The sequence below is a fragment of the Triplophysa rosa genome, linkage group LG15 (genome assembly GCF_024868665.1).
Source record: "Triplophysa rosa linkage group LG15, Trosa_1v2, whole genome shotgun sequence".
Lineage (NCBI taxonomy): Eukaryota > Metazoa > Chordata > Actinopteri > Cypriniformes > Nemacheilidae > Triplophysa > Triplophysa rosa.
Window position 1 is genome coordinate 626,391 of NC_079904.1, and position 26,822 is coordinate 653,212.

General features: G+C 39.5%; 2 protein-coding genes across 3 annotated transcripts; both read right to left on the minus strand.

The window, feature by feature from the left end:
- Positions 1-5,538: 5,538 nt before the first annotated feature.
- Positions 5,539-20,320, minus strand: ppp2r5cb (protein phosphatase 2, regulatory subunit B', gamma b). Of its 2 annotated transcripts, XM_057352074.1 has the most exons (16): positions 20,208-20,320; positions 19,535-19,594; positions 18,143-18,305; positions 13,342-13,541; positions 11,904-12,014; positions 11,461-11,553; positions 11,127-11,257; positions 10,955-11,014; positions 10,767-10,875; positions 10,631-10,684; positions 10,377-10,547; positions 10,175-10,302; positions 8,339-8,440; positions 8,177-8,249; positions 7,844-7,960; positions 5,539-7,277 (listed from the first exon to the last, which is right to left on the minus strand). In XM_057352074.1, exons 1-16 carry the CDS (start codon positions 20,241-20,243, stop codon positions 7,146-7,148), a joined length of 1,740 nt encoding a protein of 579 aa, XP_057208057.1. In that variant the 5' UTR covers positions 20,244-20,320; the 3' UTR covers positions 5,539-7,145. The 2 variants fall into 2 exon arrangements, with proteins under 2 accessions (XP_057208057.1, XP_057208058.1); XM_057352075.1 differs by lacking the exons at positions 18,143-18,305; positions 19,535-19,594; positions 20,208-20,320 and adding an exon at positions 15,328-15,730.
- A 692-nt stretch (positions 20,321-21,012) lies between these two features.
- Positions 21,013-26,768, minus strand: hsp90aa1.2 (heat shock protein 90, alpha (cytosolic), class A member 1, tandem duplicate 2). Its single transcript, XM_057352073.1, has 11 exons — positions 26,635-26,768; positions 24,630-24,779; positions 23,949-24,315; positions 23,724-23,857; positions 23,275-23,595; positions 22,944-23,109; positions 22,674-22,864; positions 22,323-22,470; positions 21,968-22,236; positions 21,551-21,884; positions 21,013-21,442 (listed from the first exon to the last, which is right to left on the minus strand). The coding sequence occupies exons 2-11, from the start codon at positions 24,777-24,779 to the stop codon at positions 21,333-21,335; spliced, it is 2,190 nt and encodes a 729-aa protein (XP_057208056.1). The 5' UTR covers positions 26,635-26,768; the 3' UTR covers positions 21,013-21,332.
- Positions 26,769-26,822: the final 54 nt, after the last annotated feature.

Sequence of the window (26,822 nt, forward strand, 5' to 3'; positions counted from 1 at the left end):
TCCAGCTCACTTGAAGACGGAGCACCTCCTGGTGGAAAGTACAGAACGGACGCTCCGCCATTTAACATTCATGTTTCTGATCTCCCCTTGATCGCTCGTCTTTTCAAAGGCCGTCCTCGCACAGATCCTTCTGCTTGATGACAACCGGGTGTCCAAGACCTTCAAGTACAAGAACATATTTCATTTCAAATCAATCTGCCTTGAACTGGTTTTTCTAAAAACTAAAAGAATTCTTTATGATGCCATGTCGGAGAGAGCAAAGTTTATTTATTCAAAAAAATTAAAAATAAATAAGATACATTTTAAATTCATTTTTCAAGTTGAATGGAAATCATTTGCAACAGAGAAAGCAAAAGCACATTTAGAATTAAAGCAAACTTTAATCAGACGTTATATGTAGATTGCTATAGTTCAATTGTATTTGACCATAGACATAATGAATAACTAGACGTCGCATTGGCCACTTTGCTCTGCTGCTGCGATGCGTCAACGACGCCGCCATATTAGTGAGGGCAACAGTGCACTAAAAGCCCACTGAACCCGATGGGAGAGCTGCGCGTTTTTCGGCATTAAGAGCACACTCACGTTTAGGGCTGAAGCTATCGATTATTTTAGTAATCGAGTATTCTACTGATTTTTCTATCGATTAATCGGGTATTCGGATAATAGGTACTTTTTCTTTATTAAAGAGCAATACTAAATATACAAGAGAAAATAATACAGGTCTCTTAAAATGAGTAAAACAACTAATTTGTTTCCTTTTTAGAAAAAAATAACATTTTATTGCTGAAATTGCATACATTAATATCTGTGAAAACTAAACCCATTTAATACATTACATTGCCATATTACATTCAAAATGCAATATAGGCCTAATACAAATGTATAAATAAGAATCATTAATAAAAATAGAAAGAATAATTTCCCTAAAGTAGAGGGAAAACTGTATCATTCATAACTCTGAGATGAACTTGACGGTTATCACAGTTACACTGAATTTAAAGTCCCCGTGAACCGGAAGTTGCGTTTTTACTTCCGTATTCTGACACATTTCTGAGTGAAATGGAATTTCGAATGAGAAAAAATAGTGGGCGTGGCTTTTGTCTTTCTCTGTGATTTGATTGGATGTGTAAAAACAGCCATTGCATTTTAAATGGAACTGACAACAGACTGACAGTTGAAGGGGAGGAGTTAACGGATGCCCCGCCCAAGCCGTCTAACATATGTCATTTAAAATGGATAGTCATTACAGGGGGGATTACAGTTACATTACAGATTATGAGGGTACACGAATTTTAAAAAGAGAATGACTCACATTTATAAACTATTTACAATAAACGCTGCTATATTTCATGAAAAAAAGGGATTGTTATTTTTTATTTCACTGGGACTTTAAGCATCAACTTTACAAGAGAAATAAAAACAAACTCAAATGAGTCAGTTGTGAGAGTCTGTTTCTTTCTCGCTGATTTCCAGGTGAAACAATTGAGATGTTAACGAAATCTCACTTGTAATGTAATGATGAACCACTTTGAGCTAATGTTTCTTTGAACATCCTCCACATTTCATAAAACACAAAACCCGTATAAAGGTTAATATTTGTCGAGCGATGACGTGTCTGTTAATAGCGCATATCTTTATTTCTGCGAGCATATGAGTCACTGCAGGTCTGTGTGAAAATGCTCTCTCTCTCTCTTGGTTTCTTTCGTTCTCCTCCCTGTCACAGCGCTGAAACTTCACCTCAAAAGACCCGGAGTTGGTGTCAAGGTCCAAATGAGCACATCTACAAGCCGTCACATAAGCAACAAGCCGAAAGTAGGTCAAGACCACCTCATCTGACTAGTGATTGTGCATGTCTGGGTCATCGTGGACACCCGAGGCCGAGTCACCTTAGTGTAACCTAAACTGAACCTTCGGCTCCCTAAAGGCTAGAAGCGTGCAGAGACTCCACGGCTCTCTTTCATCCGGATGTGAAGCGTATCACGCTGAGTCACGGAGAGACGGGCTCTGAACGCTCTCAGACGTGAGGAGGGGGAGAAAGACACACAAAATCGCAGCTTTTACTTCGAGCCTTCTTGCAGCGATTCAACGCCGGAAATGTATTGGGTGAATCTGATTGGTTAAACCGGATTCTGATGCTTGTTGCCATCGCCTCGTGATGCTTCAAGATCCGAGCGGGGCGACCGATGGATTAGACGTATTATTGAATGTAAAGGAGAAAATTACTCAGCCAAGGCCTTCTTCACCCAGATCATTCCACTCAAATTAAACTTGTGCTGATTGAGTTTAGAAATCTGCATAACATTCTATAATAATGTCATATTTTACCCAATATTTCTTTTTGGGTTTTTTATATATTCTCCATCTTTTGGTAAATATTTGTTTCTATTATATGTGCACACATATGTGTGAGGAGAGCCCTACAGATTCTACAGCTGTGCAATGACACAAGTATCCTGCGCAATTTCTATTCGATTCCATACTGTCCTACTTGATTCAGTTCTATACCAGAAATGAGATACGGTGAAAAAATGGTCGTAATCTAATTAAGAATCAAGTATGTGCATGAATAACGACATAAGTTTTCACGTTTGTCGTTCCTGTCCTCAAAGGTGATTTGTCACTCTGACTGCATCTCAAACTTGCTTTAACATAAAAAATTATAAAATTGAACACATTTTCATGTTAAAAGAGCCGGCAACAGAAAGCACTTTAGACAAACACTAGCTAAAATGCTAGAAGGTTGAGGAATGGGGAACAAAATATTAGTGCTCTGTATAAAAAAACCTTATACATAAAATCCTCATATTGTGTGTGTTTGGGGGGGGTAAAATAATTCAAATTGGTCTAGTATTAATCAAACTGAATTAAGTTTTAGAAAATGTAAATGCAGAAAGGTTTGTGTATAAAAATAAAAGTGCGTGTGTGTGTGTGTGTGTGTGTGTGTTCCTGAAGTCTTGAGTGTTTTGGCTCCATCTTGTGGCACAAGAGAGACAGCTGCTTTGTGAATCAAACTCAAAATCACTCAGAACCTTATTTTTGTTAACCCTGGCAAGCCTGTATGTTTTTATTTATTTATTTTAATTGTATTATTTTTATTGTGGTTTATTATAAGTGTAATACTTGAAAATTAAAAAAAAAAAGGTTGGGAACAGGAAATAGGAATCGAAAGGAATAGGAATCGGACACTTGAAATTAAAATGTCAATTCCTCTTATAAAAAAATGACCTATGAGTCAGATATGGTGACCCATACCCGACACGTGACCTCTGCATTTAACCCATCCAGAGAGTAGTGAACACACGCACAGCAAGTGGTGACCACACGTACACCCGGAGCAGTGGGCAGCTATCACTGCAGCGCCCGGGGAGCAAGTAGGGGTCAGGTGCCTTGCTCAAGGGCACCTCAGTCGTTACCCGCCGGCCCTGGGAACCGAACCGGCAACCTTCTGGTCACGAGTCCCACTCTCTAACCATTAGGCCACGACTGCCCCTATCGATTGCTGTGTGCATATTTTCATAAATGTGCATGTGTTATCTTGTGATAAAGCACGGGAACCACAAATTGACCATAGTTTCATTATATTAACTATAATACAAATTGTAATAAACATGAAAGAAACTGCAAAGCAACACAACAGCAACCATCAGAACACACAACTGCTACAACTGTTATAGCCTGATAATATATAACACACTAACACCTGAACAGGAATTAATCACAAGTCTTGTCAATCCAAATCATTATATTTAATAAATTATATCATAAGGACTGTGTTTATGAGCTTTCATTCCAGAATATTTCAATTTGTGTGACTGTAACACAATGTGCGTTATAACAGAAGTGAATCTGAACAAACCGAAAAGAATCATGTCTCGATCAACAATTCTGTAAAATCTGAGCATTGAACAACTCTTCATACGAAAAAGTTCACAACTAATGCGGATAAACAACGTTATCTGAAAAGAATCTGGAAGTCATTTGACTAAAGAAGCTCTACACAAGTGACACACTATTACGTTAGCATTAACTATAAAAATAACAAGCATGCTTTTATTACCGTTAAAGTGAAGTATGGTGGTATGGTTTTGGATTGTTCGCCATTTGTATCCCTACAAATAATATCATGGTGAAACTGTAGTAATGTTTACTGCAGTAAAAGCACGTAAGAGAAGGTAAAATTAGTTACCTCAGAAAAGCGCGCCATTCCTGCCAGCGCGCGCTGCCGATCCACAGCAGGTTCCCTGCGTACTAGTGTTCACTGATCCCTAGCCTACACATTTAAGGGAATATCAGCAGAAGTTCTTTCAAGCGTAATACGTCATTTTCAGTGAGTGTGTATTTAACACTTGTTGTGTGATAAAGCTCTATTCAGAGCTGTATTTAACGCTGTATAAAACGCTATTTGTGAGCAACTGGCGAAAACGCTGATGAGCACAGAGTAAATCTCTCTCCTGTGACGCGATGAACGAATCGATGTGCATTGTCGTTTGTAGCGCTTACGCCTAACGTTTTTATTGATAAAAATGTATAATATTCTTATTTTCTCTACCTTTCAAAAAATCTGGGGTCTTTACTTATTTCGCATTAATTCTTCCACATGTTAAAATAATACACAACTCATCAAAACTGTCAAATAAGCTGTGGCTAGGAATTCAAAATAAATCAAAACTGTTATATTTGATCATCTTCAGCGTCGTCCAGCTTTGTGTAGAATTGACAGAAATGTTCTCTTGACAATCAGTTTCTTGAAGTTTCACCCTGAGATGATTTTTAAACAGTCTTGTTGACTCGTTTCGTCATGATTTTTAAAACATGATTTTAGTTTTAAACATATCCTGGCACAATTTTATTTTTTCTACTAAACTAACTCAAACACCACAAACGTGTCAAATTTATCTGGATACAAACCTTCAGTTTCGTTTAAACTGTAGTTAAAACGAAAATTTGAATTAGATTTTAATTTAATAGTAATTTTATAGATAATTCTGGCACTCGTCTGCATATATCGGAATTTCGTTGAAAACTATATTGTGTGTAAATACCTACAGTGTAAAACTTTGCTGTAATTTCGTGGCATGTTTGCCAGTAACTTACTGTAGATCAATGTACAATTTAGTTTTAAGCATAAACTTGCCTAGTTTATAGATTTTTCTTTCATGAAACAAGACTAATATCTTGGGTCACTTTTCTTGTTCTGTAAATGTATCGTAATTTAAGAAGTTTTCAATATTTTTATAGAAAACTGCTTAGGAAGAATGTCATTTTTTGCAGTGCTGCTGCGCTAATGTCAGTCTCTTCTTGCTCATTTTTAATCTCAAAAGTCAAAAGTGTTTTAATTTTGATTAAAGTAATTAAGAACAGTACTAATTGTAAAGTATATGAAGCAGTTATGAAATCTACAGTAAGTTACTGGCAAACCTGCTGCAAAAACTACAGCAAAGTTTTACAGTGTACTGAATACACTGTACTGTAAAAGTTAATACACGATTATTGCTTTGAGGACACAAACACAGTCACAACACAGAATGCAAGGAGTACGTTCCTTTAAGATGAAAATATAAAACACGATTTCTTTATTTCTTGTATATAGACATATACCACTTGAGACTGAATAAAGCACATGAAGGCTAATGTATGATAATCTCTTCAGACAGCTGAATGAATGCAGAGACAGAAAAGATCGGAATTATAAAGATTAAAAACACTTTAGAAAGTACATCCTAAACGCCGTTTCTAACGCAGTTACAAGAGTCTGTCTGCAAGTGGCTAATAGCGTTTTCATCTGTACACAAGAACATTTGTACAAAATAAAGAGATCTACCATTCAAGAACAAATGAATCATTACAGTACATCATATGAACAATATCAGATCGAGAGGGCGGGGTCATCCTAAAGGACACTTTGCATTTTATTCTTATAGCCTCAAAGGAACTGAAAAACAAGGGAAAGTGAAAATCACCACCGGCTTGAAGAAACGAGGCTATTGACACCGGCATATCGGGATAGAAAAAGAACATTTTCAGCTATGTCTTTACATTTTAGCACTGCAGAAACTCAAAATAAAAACATGACGGTGGTCGGGATAGAGAAAAATAACGCAGCATCTAACGTTAGATCTATTTCATCTTGCACATTCATATCAAACATCAACGAGCTTCTGTGTGCCGATGACAGAAATCCTGCGAGCGACTTTAAAACAGGTCACAAACAGACGGGAGACACGGAGAGAACTGCTGCGCTCGAGTTCAAACCAGGCGAAACTCGCTGGAAGTTCAAACAACGGTTCAAAGGGAATCGTCACTACACAAACCCAACGAAAGACGACGTCAGGAGCGTTTCTTTGTCTTTCGTTGGGTCCCACAATTCCTGTTCTTTCTGACGTCATTCTCGAGTGAAAGGAAACGTCGGTCTGTGTGACGTGAGTGACCGTACAGAACAAAACGCCCGTTTTGACAAAAGTCCTCTGTTAGAAAAGGCACTCAAAGACGCAAAGAAAGGCTCGGACGAAAAATGCACATGAAACCTGATCAAGAAAGCGTTCAATATTGCCTGTTAAAAGCTCCAAACCAAATCAATCGTAAAATAAACCACAAGGCAGTTTGCCATTGTTTGAACATCCAAGCAAGATCTCCCCGGACCAACTTATTGCCAACTTTAAAAATATTACTTCAATATAATGGAAGGATATTCGCACCGGCGAGTTCTTTTGTGACAACTCGGCATGTGTGAAATTGTAATACAGTGGGTTTTTGTCGTCAAACAGAAAGACTAGAATGAAAGTTCCCACAGCCGGAGTGAACAACACACGAGAGCGGCTGCCTCCCGACAAACCTGAGAATGGTTCGCTCGCTCCGAACACAGCCGACAGACACACTTCCAGTGCTCTTAAGTCAAAATGGACCTTGCCACCCGCCTGTATGTCAGCGCAACGGCATGAAAAGAGCTGCAACAGGCACATGACACGTTTCAGAGACAGAAAAACAAAGAAACAGAAGAGAAAAGAGCGGAGGGATGACTGGGCCAGCTGCAGGACGGGCACTGGTGCGCTGGTTTCTGTTTGTGTCTCTGCCGTCAGTGCTCTTCCGGGCCGGCCTGTGCGCGGCGGGGTGACACTGGGCTGGTTTTGGGCGTCTGTGGTGCTTTAGTGGCCTTCCTGGGCGATCATGTCCTCTGCGCGCCGATGCGTCTCCAGCGCCTTCACCGTCGACATGTCCTGAGGAAGCTCGGACTTGCGTCTCATCAGGGGCCGCTCCCTCCGCTGCTCTCTGTGGATCTACACAAGGTCATATTCAGAAGGAAACCAGTGTCTGTAAGCCTTAATGCAAGTTTACGAACAGACGTCAGACAACAAAGAGCTCTGTGATTGGTTACAATACTGAATCGGGGTTATTTTGGTTTACTAAAATTAAACCTTTGAAAACGTTTCTTTTTGTTGAAATCAAATCAAATATTGTCCTAAAAATTAAAAGGTTGCCTCAAAAAACTAATCTTAATCTTAAATAGCAACATTAAAAATAAATAATCAAATGAGAAAAGCGCATAACAGAATTGTTAACATTTTAGTCAAATGAACATAAAATGTATTAAATCAAAGCTCATTTAAAACAGGATTAAAAATAAAACTATAATAACTGAATCACAGCAAACAAGGGAAAAGATACATTAAACAAGAAGTCTGATAAAACCTTAAGAATAATCAATGGCACACAACAAGACCAAAAGCCTGTATTCAAATATATCCGTCTCATTTCGATTTGAAACAGGAAGTCATTGAGCTCGGTGTGTTTTATGTGATGTAGATTTCATGCGGTTTAAACTGAAATAAAGACGCATCATTACCTGCGTGGCCTCTTCCTCCACCGTCTTCTTCAGCATCATGACATCATCGATCATCGGCCCATCCGTCTCCATGTCCACGGGACTGCTGAAGCTGGCCGAATCGATGTACATGATGAACTAAAGCAGAGAACACCACCCTTTAACCTCTCGCATCACCACCGTCTTTAACAATAATAATGACATGAACATCATTGGCTTAATGATAGGTGTTCTGGGTAGTTGTCGGGCTTTGGTTGCTATGGTGATCTGGTCAGTTGCTCATTCATGATTGCGTGTCATTTTAATAAGTGTGCTGATGATTGGAGTGATTGAGAATTTTCTTGTCGTCGTCACCTGTGGGTTTGTTTTGGCGAGGTTCTCGATCTTGATCCACGCCTCCTCACGCTCCTTCCACTTGGCTTTCTCTCTAGCGGTCAAACAAACAGAGGAAGTATTGAGTCATACACTGGACAACATCATCAGTGACATCACGAGCATCTATGAGAGGCGTCTTACTTGTTTTTCTCAGCTCTGAACTGCTGAGTGCAATCATCAAACAACTTCTGATTCATCTCCATGAACAGCTTCAGAGCGTTATAGATCAGACCGTGAATCGTCCTGAGCACAAGTGAACGCTTATTTATTACAGAGTAGAAATCATGTCAATATCATAAACAACAATGCTCTTGATCTGCTCAAATTACAAACAATAGTTGTCCATAATACGTTTTTCTCCTCGCACAGATTGCACGGTTGCATTGAACTTTCTTAAAGAGCAAATATTATAATGTCCTTAGAATGACATTTCATGTGGTGTGTAATGTTCATGTGTGTGAATGTGAGCAGTCTGCAGAGTTGCAAAGCTGAACGTGAAGGAATAACAAAAAGGAGTCGACTCGGAGTCACGCGATCGAGTCGTCTGTGTACAAGCCCCCGTCACTGTTACTGACTGGACATGAACATTTGTAATTATATTTTAATATGTCTGACAACCGAAACATTAAATATGTAAACAACTCCGGCTTTCGGCTGGGTATTAAAATACAGTAAGTTCAAAGAACGCATGTACGTCGCGATGACGTCACAAACATGCTAATTGGCACGTAATATCACATTGAACCATAGTGACGGTAAAAATAGATTATGAGGGATTTTTTACGAGCCTGTCCATCATGAAAAAGTCTAGCGCAACCTCTGTCCCCGCCTACATTCCATTTGCGACACTGCACGCGGTAGACCAATCACAGCAGACTAGCCCATCTGACCAATCAGATCAGAGTAGGCTGACAGAAAGGAGGGGCTTAGACGGATGAATCGCTGAACGAATCATTTGAGAGTCAGTCAGGTAGTGAGGTAACAATATCGGCCTATTATTAGAAAATGAATGCGTTTTTACACCGTGTATGTATGTTAACTTGTTGTTGGGTGTTCCATGAACCAAAGTAGGACCTTAAAAATGACAAAATATTACTCTTTAATAATGGAAAACAATGTACACTCAAAAAAATGATTTTTGCTGCTTGTTCAATTTACTTAACTTGCTTAAATTTGGTCACAACATGATTTTTTATGTTTAGTCATATAGGTGAATACATTCATGTTGGGACAACATGAAGGAGTTGTGTTGTGTTAACATAAAATAGACTAATTTCCCAGCATGCTTTGCGTAGAACTGCATTTTGAGAATTATTTTCTTAAATAAGTGTTATTTTATGCATTTTTCAGTAAAAAGAAACACTTGTTAGTGTTTAATGTTCATTTATCTTTAAGGTTTTGAAGAGGTTTGTGGTTACCAATGTTCAGAAAAGCGTTGCCTTTGGTTAGGTCGTGGGCGGTTACCATCCTTTATTTGGATTTCTGTTGAGTTCTATTAACTCAATATCTTCTTATTGAAGTTAAAGAAGTAATGTTTAATTAATGTTAAAAATGTTCTTGAGTGCTTTCATTAAATAATCTAATCGATAAAATTGTTTTTTTATATTGGTTTTATGTCAAATATGCATGTACGTATATGACACAAATTAATTTAATCAAGACTACTAAAAAAATTAAGTTCATACAACAAGATTATAAAGAATCGTTTCAAACAAATTAGATTTTGTTGGAGAAATGTAATTCAATTTGGTGGAAAAGTTTTCCTTAATTTAATTAAGTTCGTTCAACAACTTTTTTTTTAAAGTGTACATTTGTATTTGCATTCACAAAAGATGAATAAATGCTTTACAGTATGTATTGTTCATTATTAGTTCATGTTAACTTGTACATTACTTCTTGTTGTAAAGTGGAAACGTTAAGCTGAATAACTTGAGCAATATAAGACTGGTTAGTTGGTTAGTAAAGAGCGAGACTCACTTGTTCCAGTGGGTTTTGGAGTTTCGGTACAGCGATGGGAACATGATGGGCAGGATTCTGGCAGCGTTGTCACTTATTAAACTCATGATGTATTCATTATTCCAGTAATACAGCGCTCGCTCGGCCACCTGAACACAACACAACGCAGGTTACAACAAACGTGTCACGAAATCCCACGATTTACCCCTGGAGTTGAGCCGACCTGGAAATGAGGACTGGAGACACATTTGGCCAGCTGTCTGAAGAGCGGCTCCATCACTTTCACGAACTCCGAGGGCTCGATGACGTCCAGGATCTCCTCCAGCTCGTTCAGAAACATCACCTCCTTTGGACTGTGAGTCTTGGGCCAGTACTTCAGAAGAGCCATGACCACCTGAGGAAAACATCAGAGAATCATTGGTACAGCTCTTTAAAAACAAAGGATTGCGTGTGAACAGCAGATGGCGCTGGACTCACGGGTTCGGTCAGTGTGCTGTCCTTCTCCAGAAACTGAACCACACAGTACGCCAGCTGTAGAGAAACACACACACACACATCATCAACACCGACACACACTCACTGAAGATCATCAATCGTTAAACTGAGCTGGTACCTGCGGGTGATACACACTGAGAGACTTCACTTTATGTAAAGGCAGCAGAACCTTTAAGAGAAAGATCTTGTGCTCTTCTTTCAGGGGTAAAGCGAAGCCGTTAATGATGCTGACGGGACAGAAAGAGACGTGACTCACTGCGTAAACGTGATCAAAGAGTTAATACAGAAGTCAAAGATGAGTGATACCTTCCTAATATCTCCAGTAGTTCAGCGATTCCGTTATGATGCTCCGTTTCATAGATGAACCTGAATAAAGAATAAAAGCACAAACATCATCTCTCTTCTGCTGGCGTAGACATCAAGACACACAACAACAGTATCATATCTCTCTCCACACGCGTGTGCGGCGCGTTCTCACCTATAGAAGATGTTATTAATCTGTTTTCTGACGTAAGCTCGGAGGCCCAGGAACTTCCCGTAGATGCGGTGTAGAGTGGTCTTCAAAAAATCCCGTTCTCTGGGGTCTTCGCTGTCGAACAGCTCCAGGAGCTGAAAATAAATCAGGAATAATCCTCAACACCACCATTCTAAACACACCAACTGAGGTGGTTCTTTATTTCTGCTCAGAATGACATGAACCTTCAATAAAATTCAATCAGTAAACATGATTTAGACGTAGATTTGAACCGTTTTATCCTTACTGATCAGTGGTTTACATGAAAAACAAATGTGAGGAAATGCAATCGACATACCTGTAAGACAAATTTCTGGTCAATATATTTCTTGGCTATGTTTGGCTGAAAGTCTGGAGACTCTAGAAAGCGCAGGATGAACTCATAAACAAGCTGTGGAGAGGAAAACAAACGCTTGTTAGAGAGACATTTACATCCTAAAGTTCACTGAACATCTCCAGGAACATGAAAACATTCAAGTAAACATGTTGTTTGTGCGTTGTAGTATATTTATTTATAGTTTCATTCTTAACACCATTCCAGCATCCAAGGCTATATTCGTGTGTACATGGGTAGTTGACAAATAAACGTGTACATGTGTTATGCGGTGTGACGGCAATGAAGATACATCTCTCTTATGCTATTTCATATTATAAATATTTAAAAAATCTATCTTAAAAAGATGACAACTAAACACACGCCTTCATTATTGTGATGCGTTTAAAGTAGGTATGAAGATTGACCTGCAGGTGTGGCCAGGCCGCTTCTAAAGTGGGTTCATCCTCCTCTGGGTCAAACTCCGCTCCGGTCGGGTTAGAGGACGGCGGTAACGTCCTAAACATGTTCACTGAAAACTGAAACAAACAAACCATGCGAAACGTTAACAGTGGTACTGAATCACAGATCAGAAAGAAACAAATATTGACATTGTGCGCCGCTGCACAAATAATCAAGGACACAAATGTTCAGTATGTTATTTTAGATCGTTTCATCAGGACTGCAGCTAACTTCCGGTCTGTGTTTGGCTAATAATATTACTATTTACATTTTACTTCATTTATGTTCATATTAGGTTATATGATTATTTTTTGTACAATAACTGTATTAAGTAAACAATTCGTTGAATTTTAATGTATGTTCATTTTATTAAATCAAAATTCGTGGAATGGATCCGGTAGTTTGGACGCATTTAAAGAAACCGTACGGTGCATTGACATCTTTGATGTTCTTGGCTTTAATCATCAAAGTGTGTGTGTGTGCTCTTAAGGGGATGAGATGGAGAATATATTAACATGCTTATTTCCACATTGAGGAGAATGAGCCCATTTGCACTTGGATGGGCTGCGCTTGTGTTTAACATGAGGGACGGACACTAATACATATCAAAGAGAAGTCATTCAGCGCTGAAATAACCCCCGCTGGCACGACGACTAACAGATGATACACCAGCAGATCTGCCTCAGACACAAAACCACACGAGGACCTTTCAAATCCTCTGGACATCTTTAAGCTAAAAGAAGTGAAAGCAAATGATCGATTCTAGTCTTTGGCTGATGTTCAGTCATCCAGCGATTACATTAAATCCCCTTCACCACACTGCCAGCTTCCATTTTAATAGAAATAAAATCTATTTAGTTTGTTCGTAGTTTTAGTTCACAGGATGAGATGACTGATGGGACAATAGTGGAGGCAAAAGGCATCAAATGTGTACATAACAGTTTAGCAGTGAGTTTGTCTTTGCTTTAATGTTGTTGTATTTCAAAACAATAAACCACAAACTAAGCATTCCTTAAAATTCAAAGATCTTTCATTTATTTGAGTTTTATTCGTTCTGTAAATGAAAGGTCTTTGTTTAATGTGCATATTTGTCATTTCCAATTTATTGTTGTTGTTGTTATTAGTTTTGCTCAAAAACAGGGAAAGATGTTATGACCTAAAACACAACTTCCTCTTCCTCTCTGAACCCTTGGGCTCAAACTCATAATGATTCTGATTGGCCGGATGGCAAGTATGAACGCTGCTGAGCAAATTCTAGTGCAGCTGAACTGAAAAATACAAACATAACATGTACCAGAGACAACATAAATTGGATTTTTTACATCTTTGTGCATATGACAAGAGGAACTCCTGACGCGGTTTCGACTCATTTCAACGATTTGATTTCTAGGTTTGTGTGCTCACCATGTGCACGACCTCAGGGTAGATGGGTTCTGTGATGACATTCCTGTTATGAGTGATGTACTCCACCATCTCGCTGAGAGCCGCCCGCTTCACCTCCTTCCATTTCAGGTCGCTCAGGGGGTCGGACACAAAGTCAAAGAGCACACAACACTGACGCAGTTTCTGCACAAATAACTTCTCCTGCTCACCGGGAGGGACATCTAGAAGAGATGTTACAAAACACATCATCGACAAGAAAACTCTTTAAATACTCACACATTCTTGGGGATCATGTGGGTCAAAGACCAAAAAGGGTTTAAGCATAAAAACAAGAAGTGTAATACTGCTTTAAATTGTTGTTGTTCAAAACAAAAGAAAACGTTTGTGGTTTAATTGAATTGCATTTTTTTGTCAGCAAAAAATAAATATCCTACATTTCTGCCTGGTTTACAGAAGACGCACACCAAAATGTCATTCAGTGTAACAACCTTGTCAGGCATATTTACAACATAAATCAATTTATGACATATATTAAAAGACGTGTTCACCCCAAATGCTAATTAGTTGTAATTTAGCGTTTTTCTTTTGATTGCCACTATCCTCGGTTTTGCCCATTTGTGACTAAGATTTTTTTGCTCATTTAAAGCACAATAAAATGTCACATGCTCCCTTTTCTTTTATCTATTTTAATATGTACAAGTCAGAATAAACATGTTTGAATTTGTAATTACAATGACAATGTAGCATTATTGCAACCAAATGTTGACATTTTACTCTCCAAAAACCTGTTGAAACCATAAAGTAGACATTTTACTAACATTTTATGTGCTTTCTATTGACGTGAAATCCCTTTTGTACATTTCTTTTGATGGGGGCATCTTAACGTCTGTGACCCATGTTTATAAGCGATTATCTTTCTTGAGTAATTGATTATTAACGGATGTTTCTGTGTGCTTCACATCATGCACGTGTCATTTGTTCGTTTACAGACACTTTTATTCAGCGTTTTGTGTTATTCTGTAGTCTTTAAAGGACATGACAGTGAGAAAACAAACATGTGAGCCTGCATTACCATCTCTTGTCAGCACGCGTCTCAACACGGGACACACACACGTGTGTGTGTGTTCATGTTTGTATATCCCGGTGGGGACCTAAACCTGAATGCACACCAACTCATGGGGACTCGTGTCACTGTGGGGACCAAAATTGAGGTCCCCAGGGGCACAAAAGCTAATAAATTGTACAGAACAATATTTTTTACAAATCTAAAAATGCAAAAAGTGTTCTATGATCTTTAGGTTTAGGGATAGGGTTAGGGATAGGGGATAGAATATACAGTTTGTACAGTATAAAAACATTACGCCTATGGACTGTCCCCACGGGGATAGTCAACCAAAGCCTGTGTGTGTGTGTGTGTGTGTGTGCGCGTGCGTGCGTGTGTGTGTGCGTGTGCGTGTGTTCCAGCCGTGAAGGTCAACAATTACTAACTGAAAATAAACAACTACAATAACAATAAAACATGATAAAAAACTAACACCAAATACGCTGTCATCTGCACCAAACAAGAAGAAATGTGATGCACATTTACACGTCATGCATGTCACATGCGTGTTCACGCTACAAGCCCACACAATACTGATGACAATCACTGGTGTGTCTTGGCAGATCAAACTGCATGCATGCATGCATGAGCTTTTCCTGGCCCTGTGACCTCACTTCCTGTGACATCAATGGTCTTGTTTGTGTAGGGGGATGGGAGGCAGTTAAACAGACCAGCGCACTGTCAACACACAAGTCTCCACATTCACCCGGGAGACACACGGCCAGCGAGCCTTCTACCAAAACACCATCACACGAATCACTGAACAACTCGACCAAAACAAAACCTGGAACTCTGCAGCTTCAACGGTTTCTGTAAATCAACATCCAACGCTTTAAAAGCATCAACACTCTTCTGTCTTCACAACAGCCGACACAAATCATTGCATGGCAACCCAAACATCTCACCTCTAAAGTGCATCAGGGCCACGGGTTGAAAGGGCCCGTTCAGCCCCGGAGCGTCCAGAACCATCTCGGCCTCCTCTTTAGAGCATGTCAACATCTACAGGTCCGAGCGCCGGCGAGACGGCTGCCGGCTAGGTTGAGCTGTTAGCCTCCATTTTAGCACAAACACAAGCAGCAGAAAATGAAGCTCCGCTGCTGGAGGGAAGCAGCTAGTCAGTGATGTCACCCAACCAGGGCCACGAGTCATTGGCTGAACGGAGTCACGTGATCGTAACCAGCAGAGGGCCGCCTGAGGAGGCTGTGGATTGGCTGGCGGGGATGAAAGAGGGCGGGACTTTTATATGCGATTGGTGCACGGCTTGCAGAGCGGACCACATGCAGAGGACAGAAGAGATTTCACACTGTCATCCTCTGAAGGTTTCATGAATGAATCATGTAGTAATCACGCAGAAAAGTGCCTTTAAAAACATTATTTGTGAATCTCGTTTTATGTGCTCATGTGTTTATAAATTGGTTAGAATTTTGCAAGCAATACAGTCAGCGTATGAAATGCAATACGATAATGCTTTTAGTTTGTCATGCATTTAGAAATCATCAACCAAACCCTTTGCAAGCAAATGCACATTTGCAACATTGTGATTGTTTGGATACATTGTGAAGTGAAGTCGGCCTAAAAAAGCAGGAAAGAAACGCCCTGAATACTACTACAGTAAATCACAACACTGCACACATCCGTTTCTTATTTAGTACTTGTCTTCTGTCTTCCAGGACAAACATCCCTAAAATAACATACATTTACTTGAGAGGCAAAGTTATATCAGATATTATCGAAATGAAACAAGTTCATGCTTAAAACAAGAAAAAATATCTGCCAAGAAAATGTAACTTTCTTTAAAGGGAAAGAGGGTTTTTACTCCGTTTTCTTGTTTTCAATAAAAACTTTTCCATGTTGTTTCGCTTCTCAAGTAAATGTATTTTCCTTGAAGAATGTTTCTATATTTGTACTGGAAACCAAGACGGAGTAAGAAAATCGTTTTGTTGCAGTGTACAGTTTCTCAGTTTCACCCGGGCTCCAAATAACATCCCTGAACCACTGATGGTAAAGAAAGTAAGAAATATGATGACACAATCAGAATGTCTTCTTGACAGGAAACCACATTTCAACAGCAGACGTGCAGCTGAACGCAGAGGAAACAGACCGAGACTCATCTCAGATCAACATGCTGCATGACTTTAGGGACGTTCAGTGCAAAAGGGCTAAATTAGCACCTAGCTTGCCGCTTTAGGAGAAACTCTTTAAAATAATAATGGGTGTGTCAGTACGAATTTAGGACTCCTGCGTTTTTGTGCTAAGGGTGTTTTAGCGCTAAACCTAGCTCCTAAACCTGTGAGACGTTTGGGGTAGTGAAGAGGACTCCTGAGTCACTAAGACCAACTCACAACAATCCTAAAATTGCTGTAACACCGGCGGTCTGCCTTGAAACCTACACATTTTAGAAAGATTTCATGACAATGAGCTTAACTATAAAGATATCTGCTAACTGTTTATGAGATGCAAACAGGCAAAATGCTTACAAATAGCTGAACATATACTTTATACATAATTTATATGAACATATAGTTTATTTGCAAATATACATAATTGTTGTTATCATGTGTTTATTGTATTTGTTAGCTATATTGTTACTTAATAAAAAACAATTAAAAAAAACTGTTTGATTGATAATAATTGGGATGCACGATAAAAAAAAACATACATTTTGAAAATAAATCTTTGTAAATGAACTCTTCACTTGTTTAATTAGTAACTTTGTGTATATTTTATCATCTTAATTTCAATTATATTTTAAAACTTTTTATTTGACTATGACTACATTTTTATTTGAAGATCTTAATTGAAATTGTCAGTCATTTATTCATAGAAACATGCTGACATGAGACCCATCCTCTGTTAGCCAATCACTGGGGTCATAGTCTGTAAGCTTGCAGCAACGAGGTCAACCCCCACTTTTCTCATAGCTTAACATTTATTTCTGTTCCATAGTCAAAGTTGCTGTCAGCAGCGTTGTGAAGAGATTTCAAGAGGAAACTCTTAACGCCGTGTAGGAGAGCTCTTCGTGGTCAGATCAAATGTTTTGAGAATACGGGCGCAGAACACAAAAGAAGATATTTTAAAGAATGTCGACAATCAAACAACACTGAACTCCATTGACTTCCACTGTATGAACACAAAACCACAGAGACATTTCTCAAAATATCTTCTGTTGTGTTACACACGAGAGAGAATAAATGATGACAGTTTTGTATTTTTGGGTGAACTGTCTCTTGAAGTCATGTGACTACAACATAACATACTTCATATCCCACAAGAGACCACAATGTGTTTGCTTTGAAGCAGAAGACAGGACCTCGAGAGCATTTCACTTCTAATCGTGTATGTAAACATAGTTTTGAGAACGACACAACCGAGCACAACATGTTAAATGCTCCCTCGTCTGTTTTGACAAAAGTGTCCGCTGAATCAAGTGTAAACATTGCTCATCCCATACTGTATGTACAAGAATGTGTGTCTATATACTATTACTGCCTGATGTTGTTTTGAAATAGCAAGTTTCATTATGCAACGATAAACATTTCATCTCACTGATTCAAACAACACTACATATTCTGTATTCCTCCTTGCTGACATAAACAAAACAAACGAGAATTAGCCAGTAATATCACAGCCTGTTTTTTCACGATCCAATCACATCCGATGGATAAATCCAAGCAACATTACAGGCTGGATATTATGTGGTGAATGTTTTGCGACTCTCACCTTTGAACGCAGGCAGTTTCTGGAGTTCTCGATTATTGCTCAGACTGAATCTGGACGAGCTCTGTCTCTTGTCTTTTTTAACGGTGCTTTGAGATGAAGACTGTTTGCCCTTCAGCAGTTGTGTGGTGGGTGGAACACTGTTACTGCCCTTCTTATTCGAACCCTGATGGAAACACACAAGTGTTCAGAGTGAGTTCTGTGTTCTGCTTCAAAACAACGTTCACATACACACCAGGACAAATCCACATCATCAAAGCAGAAACTTTCTTTCCTAATCACTAAACCCTTCACAACATGTCAAAACCATATGATGTGACTTGTGTTCCCGTTAAACACAAACACATGACCACACATGTCTTCCTCACAAAAAATATGTTAAGTCCACTCAAAATACACAAAAAAATTATCTTAGAAGCATAATAAAAGTAAAACATCATGACAGCGTTATAAATCTAATCATTTTACGAAATGACAAATATTAAAGACGCGATTAATCGCATCCAGAATAAAAGTTTGTGTTTAGATAATATAAGTGCATATTTATTTTATTTATATTTATAAACACATGCAAATATTTAAGAAAAATCTAAGAATGTATAAACATTTATATATAATTTAAGTTGTTAGTAAATATAAATAAATATGTAAATATTTCCTAAATATGTATACATGTATGTGTTTATAAATACGAAATGAATATGAACAGTACACAGACAATGTTAACACAAACTTTTATCCTAAATGCGTTTGACAGCTCTAGTTTTCATACAAAAATAGAATCAGACTAGATTAAGCGGCACATTGTTTGTTGAATAAAGCAAGAATTATTATGCACAAACATATGAAGAGTTTGGTTCCAAAATGAGATAACTCTGTTTTTAAAATCTTTCAAAAATCATGTTTTTTGTCCATTCCAGTTCATATCAATCAAACTCCAGTTGGTTTGTTTTGATTTAAGACATAATAACAAACAAAAATATGCTAACTAACGCAATAAAAAATTTATATTATATAAAATAATATAATAAAAAACATGATTTAAAAACATAAAATGGACTTATCTCATTTTGGAACCAAACTCTTCATATATTGTTGTTCTGTTGTGTGGCCGTTATATGTTTGTCCATATTGAAATGCTCTTTTGTGGATCTATAACCTTTATTCTACAAATTATCTTCAAATTAAATAATGCATTTCTCCCCATAAACATCTGAAGCCAACGGTAAAAACACAGACCCTGACCTCACTCAAAATGTACCCCTTTCAACTCAAACACATCAATAACAAACACAAACCATACATTAATAAATAAAAACATTAATGAAATGTGTTAAATGTGTTCAGCACAGAAAACGAATGAAATCAAATAAATGTCAAAGATGTGTCAATCACCTCATGATCTGAACTCTCTTGTCCTCCACCTTTCGCCACCTTTGCGGACTTCTGTGACTCCTGCGAAACACAATAAACATTATAAAAACAACTTCCCCTCATGTTTTCGTATACAAAGTAAAATGTAGAATTGTTTTCAATCGCATTTGCTTAACAGAGCAGGTCACAGGTCACACACTAGCGTTAGCAGTACTAGCAGGCTAATGTACGTTACATCAAAGCTGAACTGACAACAAACTTGTTCAAATGACATGGATTTAATTTCTTAACAACAGCGTTTGTGTTTGTTTAATGTAGATATTTAAAGTACTGAACACCGTGTACAAACGATAAGGCATCGTTATAACGTTACATCTGCTAGCCGGCTAAAGTTAGCTTCGCTAACAAAACTAAAGCTACAAACACAAACAAACATATTAAGTCTTTTTTAGTCAACAGTCGTTAAAAGCTCTTAGATTTACATCTATGCACGTTTATGTGGTGATGTGTGTGTTAAACAGATATAAATCACACAAGAGGGTTTAAACCGTAGTTAGCGCGTGCATGCTAACGTTAACTGTCTCGAGCTGAGAGTTAACTTAGATATACGGTCACTTTAATGCGAGTGTAAATCCGCGCGTTACACTTTTCTCGACTTTTCTTAGCACAAAAATCCAGTGTTGTTTTTCCTCACCTTGTCTTTTTTGGTTTTATTCGGCATGGCATTCATATGTATGTGTGTGTGTGTGTGTGTGTGTGTGTGTGTGTGTGTGTTTGAGCCTTCAGATGAGCCTGCTGTCAGTGAGAGAGTCTGTGTGGATCCTCTCATGTGTCACATAAACACATCATAAACACACAATCTCACATACACGGAATGTAAAGACATGAGGAGTCTGTGCTAAAAGTTCGGTGTTTATGCACCCACTTTAATTTCAGTTTCATTTTCCAGCTGATAATAATTATAAAGAGCCGTTTGCTTTGAATGGAACGCAACAAATGAAATAACATACGGTAGAGATTAAATCGATATGTTTATTGTTGCATGTAAGTGTGTGATGCGTTTACGTTACTGTGCGTTTGTTCGGTCAAGTGCTGTAATGTATTTTAGATCATTTGGTGCCATCTGCTGGACACTCGCTGTATCACACAACAAAACTGCGGTATAAAGTCCAAATTCGCTGTTTTTCAGGAAACGGAATAAACGCTGTACTTTGTAAATAATGAAATACGGTGTTGTCAAAAGTCGACATTCGCTTTTTTTTTTTTTTTTTTAATATGGAGACACGAGTTTTCAGAAGGACAGCAGCGGTATTCTAGTCATTATTCATGTGGTGTGATGCTGTTTTAACAGGTGATCACTTAAATGTTGTTTCTTGCGAGACGTTTATGAACACAAATCACATCACACGTGTCACTATAACCAAATGTCTGGAGGATTATTTTGCTTTATTTCAACAGGTCTTTCATGTTCTGAGAGAGCAAAGCAGAGAGACTTTAAATGACCTGATATGATGAACTTTATTAAGAGTCCCACCAAGTCAACATACAATATCAGAATCCTACGTTTGAGTCTTTAACACTCAAATTAAACGTTGGAATGTTCATAAATACAAAAAAAGTGCAAACACAACTCAAATGGAATACAAAAAAACGGGTCAGAGGGAATGAGGGGTGGTACTCTGAAAGCTATACCAAGAAAAAGGAGTGCATTTGAAATATAGAACATTATAAATATTCCAGAACACTTTAATTTAGACATAAATCTGAGTACTTTTTACAGAGCTACAAACGTAAACAAGCGAGCGTTAATGCTGCGTTCTCAGTCGACCTCCTCCATGCGTGTTGTGTCGTCGTCTCCTTCTAATGGTGGCATGTCTTCAGTGGGAGCTGAGCTGGGCTCTTCCGTGGGCAGATCATCCTCATCGATACCTGCAACCACAAATTCACATTCTAGTTGACATTTGTATGCACATCTACACATCTAATGGAGTTTTCAAGTTAAGAACACTGAACAAACAAGCATCTGTTTTTGCACACCTAAGCCGAGTTTGATCATCCTGTAGATGCGGTTTGAGTGCGTCTGCGGGTCATCCAGCGTGAAGCCGGACGACAGCAGTGCCGTCTCGAACAGCAGGATCACCAGATCTTTCACAGACTTGTCGTTCTTGTCGGCCTCTGCTTTCTGTCTGAGGGTCTCGACGATGGGGTGGTCTGGATTAATCTCAAGGTGCTTCTTGGCGGCCATGTAGCCCATGGTGGAGTTGTCTCTCAGAGCCTGAGCTTTCATGATTCTCTCCATGTTGGCCGTCCAGCCGTACGTGCTCGTGACGATGCAGCAGGGCGAGGACACCAGACGGTTCGAGACGGTGACCTGTAACAGAGACAAGTCAGTTGGCAGTCTGATCGAGAAAAGCCGCTGTTGTGTCGTCAGACTTTACTGAAACTGCTCTTTACCTTCTCAACCTTCTTCTCCAAGATGTCTTTCATGATCTTGCAGAGGTTTTCAAATTCGGCCTTTTTCTCCTCCTGCTGCTTCTTCTCCGCTTCATCCTCGGGCAGCTCCAGACCCTCCTTGGTCACGGACACCAGATTCTTGCCCTCAAACTCCTTCAGCTGCTGCACGCAGTACTCGTCGATGGGCTCGATCATGTAGATCACCTCCAGACCGGCTTTGCGCAGACGCTCCACGAACGCGGAGTTGGCCACCTGATCTTTGGTCTCACCTACAGGAGATGCATAACAACATCACTATTTTCATCTCATGTAACGGACAGGTGCGTCTGAGCTTTGAGTTCACAGCAGTCATTACCGGTGATGTAGTAAATGTGCTTCTGGGTGTCCTTCATGCGGGTTACGTAATCTTTGAGGGACACCATCTCGTCTCCGGAGGCAGATGTGTAATAACGCAGCAATTCAGACAACTTCTTCCTGTTCTGAGAGTCCTCGTGGATACCGAGCTACACAAAGAAAATCAAATATCAATTTAAGACCAAATATTCCCACACCACACTAAATGATGTTTTAATCAGCTCAAGTCTGCTCGTGAAAATAAGGATTTAAAGGGGTCATGTGGCGCGAATACACGTTTTTCTGTGTCTTTGGTGTGTCATAGGTTGCCCATGCATGTATTAGACACGTACAATTGCAGAACAGAACCCACCTTCATGTTCTTGGAGAACTGCTCGTAGAATTTCTTGTAGTTGTCTTTGTCCTCCGAGAGTTCGGTGAAGAGCTCGAGGCACTTCTTGACCAGGTTCTTGCGGATGACTTTCAGGATCTTGCTCTGTTGAAGCATCTCTCTGGAGATGTTCAGAGGAAGATCTTCCGAGTCCACGACGCCCTTGATGAAGTCTGATGAAGAAAGGTTGAAACACGAATGAACAACACGGAGGACACTTCAGATGTTACAGCACAACACTGGTGCACTTACTGAGGTACTCGGGGATGAGCTCGTCGCAGTTGTCCATGATAAAGACCCTGCGCACGTACAGCTTGATGTTGTTCTTCTTTTTCTTGTTCTCGAAGAGATCGAAAGGAGCTCTGCGAGGAACGAAGAGCAAAGCGCGGAACTCCAGCTGACCCTCCACAGAGAAGTGCTGCGAGATCAATGAACACAAAGTCAGGAACACTACACAATCACTCCTGGAATACAATACTACCGTCCTGCGCTACAACCTTTAATCCAACTCTGTTTGCATACTGTTCTCATTCTACATACTTCACACTACAGATCGAGTTTGATCTCCACAGTTTAGACAGACCTTGATAGCCAGGTGATCTTCCCAGTCATTGGTCAGGCTCTTGTAGAACTCGCCGTACTCCTCGTTGGTGATGTCATCGGGGTTGCGGGTCCACAGAGGTTTGGTCTTGTTGAGCTCCTCCTGGTCGATGTATTTCTCCTTGATCTTCTTCTTTTTCTTCTTCTTGTCAGAGCTCTTGTCATCGTGGTCCTCATCGTCCGAGCCTACGTCCTCGATCTCGGGTTTGCCCTCGTCTTTTTCTCCCTCCTCTTCCTCTTTTTCTTTCTCTTTCTCCTCCTCAGCCTCATCGTCACTCACCTCCTTGTCACGCTCCTTCTCCACCTGAACGAGAAAGACAACGCGATCAGCATTAATGTGATAGTTTGAATATATACTGTATATAGAAACACATTGTAATGAGCTGGTGTCAGCTATTTGCTGTTTACACAAACACCACAAGCATTACGTACAAAGAGCGTGATGGGGTAGCCAATGAACTGTGAGTGCTTCTTGACGATCTCCTTGACACGCCTCTCTTCAATGTACTCTGTCTGGTCATCCTTCAAATGTAGGATGACTTTTGTGCCACGGCCAATTGGCTCAGCTAAAGGGAACCAAAACGATGTAATCGTTTACCACTTGAACAGACAACATCACAGATTCATGTCATGTGAAACAGTTTGTTTGTCACTTACAGTTGTCCACTTTAACTGTGAAGGAACCGCCTGCGGATGACTCCCAAGCATACTGTTCATCGTCGATGTGTTTGGAAATAACTACAACTTTCTCGGCCACCAGGTAAGCGGAATAGAAACCCACTCCGAACTGACCGATCATAGAGATGTCAGCTCCAGCCTGCAGGGCCTCCATGAAAGCCTTCGTGCCGGATTTAGCGATGGTGCCCAGGTTATTGATGAGGTCAGCTTTGGTCATACCGATGCCGGTGTCGATGATCGTGAGCGTGCGATCCTCTTTGTTTGGAATGATTTCGATTTTGAGGTCTTTTCCCGAGTCAAGCTTGCTTGGGTCTGTAAGACTTTCATAGCGGATTTTGTCCAAAGCCTAAAAGGTAGAACATTTTAAGGTGACAAATTACTTTGTATACAAAGGCATTCTGAGTGAACTGTAGACATTTTAAGCAACTGTTTAAGACCGCATTCAAACGCAGTGCAAAAAGAACAATAAGAACATGCATTGCTCTTTGCCAATGTCAGTGGTGTCTTAAATTGGATTACATAAAAAGCCCGGAGTTTAGGTTATTTATTTATTCAGTCCATTGTATCGTTATATGATCATTATGTCATCTCTTTAATGTATGAATTATTTTCAAAATCCACACATCCTATTATTTCATTTTTCGTGACACATTCACGTACATCTGAGGAGTTGGAGATGAGCTCTCTGAGGAAGATCTCTTTGTTGGAGTAGAAGGTGTTGATGATGAGAGACATCAGCTGAGCGATCTCAGCCTGAAAGGCGAAGGTCTCGGCTTCCTCCTCCATCGGCTGGTCGTGAGCTTCAGGCATCTGTCAAACAACACAAACCTTCAATGTAACACTTGCACACACCTCAACATGTCACATGGCAGGGCTCTAGACTGCGACCAAAATACGCGCAAACGCGATCGTTTTTTATAACGTGGGAGGTAAAATTTCACGGGGTCGCATTGGTGCGAGTGCCAAATGAACATTTAATGTGATTTATGAGTGTGGTGAGGACGCGCTTGTGAAAAGTGCAGGAAAGAGCGAGCAGAGCGCTTGTGCACTCCCTCTGTCTCCAAACTAAAGTGTGTGTTTGACTTCATTCGGTGTTGCGCAGACTGAACAGCATAAAAGCACTACGGGACAGACTCCTCCATATGCTTTTAATACACGCTCATGGAACATTGATGTCATATTCTGATCGTTCTGCGCAGCGCTTAATGAAGTCGAACACATTTGTTTCTGAACTATCCAGTGAAGTGCTTTCCTTGTTAACTTATAACTTTTGCGATGTCCTAACAGCTCGATTCGCAACGTAATGACACATTTGAACCGATTCATGTTGTTGAAACAACTCATATGTCAAACACTGAACTCACAAAACTCGACAGAACCCATCACATCAGTCACACAAAACATGTCAGAACACAATCGTGCTTAGACCATTTAACAAGAGTGGCTAGTAAGATTTAGTATTTTAAGTTTATTTATGACAATGTGCAGTAAAGTACATATATAATCATTTAGTTCTGAGTTACTTTTGAGTTTTGAGCTAGCTAATTAAATTAAATTGTATGTGGTAAAAATAAAGAGGGCCAGTGGAGTGACAGAGTGACAGGTAATAGTTGTGTCAGATAATTTCATAGCCAATATATAACTTGAATATAAAACTAAATAATAACAACTGCATAAAATTCGATTCATCAACTGCGATCATTATGATTACTATAAAAAAGGGTGCGACCAAATTGTAAATTGGTGCGACCCACTGAGAAGTGGGAAAAATGAGTCTAGAGCCCGGCGTTGTCATGACGCTGATCTGTTGTCACGTTAGCAGCATCACTTCAACCTCAGACAACCTCACGCTTCAACTCCAGAGCAAACACGCTGAGAAATCATATGAATCCTATTCAAGATGAAGAATATTACTATATTTACACCAGAATACACAACGCGACCTGTGCATTATCATTTAGGAACCGCATGTACAAACTCAATTCGTATCATCACGCGCGCGCGCGCCACTTGCTGGTCTAATCGGAATATTACGAGCTTCTAGAATCTACTGAAGTCACATCATTTCACTTCTTCTTGGCATTAAAACGTTCAAGACAAGGATGAGACATCATAATGCCATTAATATCGTTTATTATATCTATTTATATGCATTCCGCTACTTATAATCACAACATAATAAATACTTCACGCATTATCATCTATATGCATACGTGCACGTTTAAAATCGTCATGTTTAACCTACATTCACTTCGTCATAATAATCATGTAACTTATTTATAATAAGGCAAACATGCCTTTGAATGATGAACGTTTATTAAGCAGGAATCCCTGAACAGGCTCGTTTAATCTGAGGAAAATCCTCTGAGGTAACGTAACGGTAAAACTCATCCGTTCATTCCAGAACCAATTCCTGCACTTTACATTCACCTCATGTATTTATTCAACAATTATGACAGCTTTAATATAGAAGCAGAAACTTAGCATAGAAACATTTGAACTTTAAAAGGCATTAGCAAACGTCCCAGTGATCCCGGTCGTGATGTGATTTATTCACCGCATCCTCGCCAATAAAACACGATTAAAACGACGATTATCCTCACAAACATACACGACACCTCTAACACGAATAGATTATGACGCCTTTATTATGACATAGTCTTACCTTGAGTGTTGTTGTTGGTAAAGTGAATGCGCTAAAGACCTGTAAGGTGTCACTCGCTGACAGTGCGCCGCCGGTGGTGCTTTATATACGTTCACGAGGAGTGTTCGAGAACGCGCACACCCGAAGCCTCTGGAATCTTCTCAACGCTCCCAGCCGCCCACCTGTTGGAGGGACTGTCCTGTCAATCA

Bases quoted from the DNA above. Each gene is read 5' to 3' on its own strand.
- hsp90aa1.2 (XM_057352073.1), bottom strand. From the start codon at position 24,779: ATGCCTGAAGCTCACGACCAGCCGATGGAGGAGGAAGCCGAGACCTTC. The intron at 21,885-21,967 runs GTAAAGAGCAGT...TCTCTGTTACAG, and splicing joins TGGAGAAGAAGGTTGAGAAG to GTCACCGTCTCGAACCGTCT. The intron at 21,443-21,550 runs GTGTGCAAAAAC...TTGTGGTTGCAG, and splicing joins GATGATCAAACTCGGCTTAG to GTATCGATGAGGATGATCTG.
- ppp2r5cb (XM_057352074.1), bottom strand. From the start codon at position 20,243: ATGAATGCCATGCCGAATAAAACCAAAAAAGACAAG. The intron at 18,306-19,534 runs GTGATTGACACA...TGTTTCCATCAG, and splicing joins AAGAGAGTTCAGATCATGAG to GGTTCGAATAAGAAGGGCAG. The intron at 13,542-18,142 runs GTGAGAGTCGCA...CATCTCTTCTAG, and splicing joins GAAACTGCCTGCGTTCAAAG to ATGTCCCTCCCGGTGAGCAG.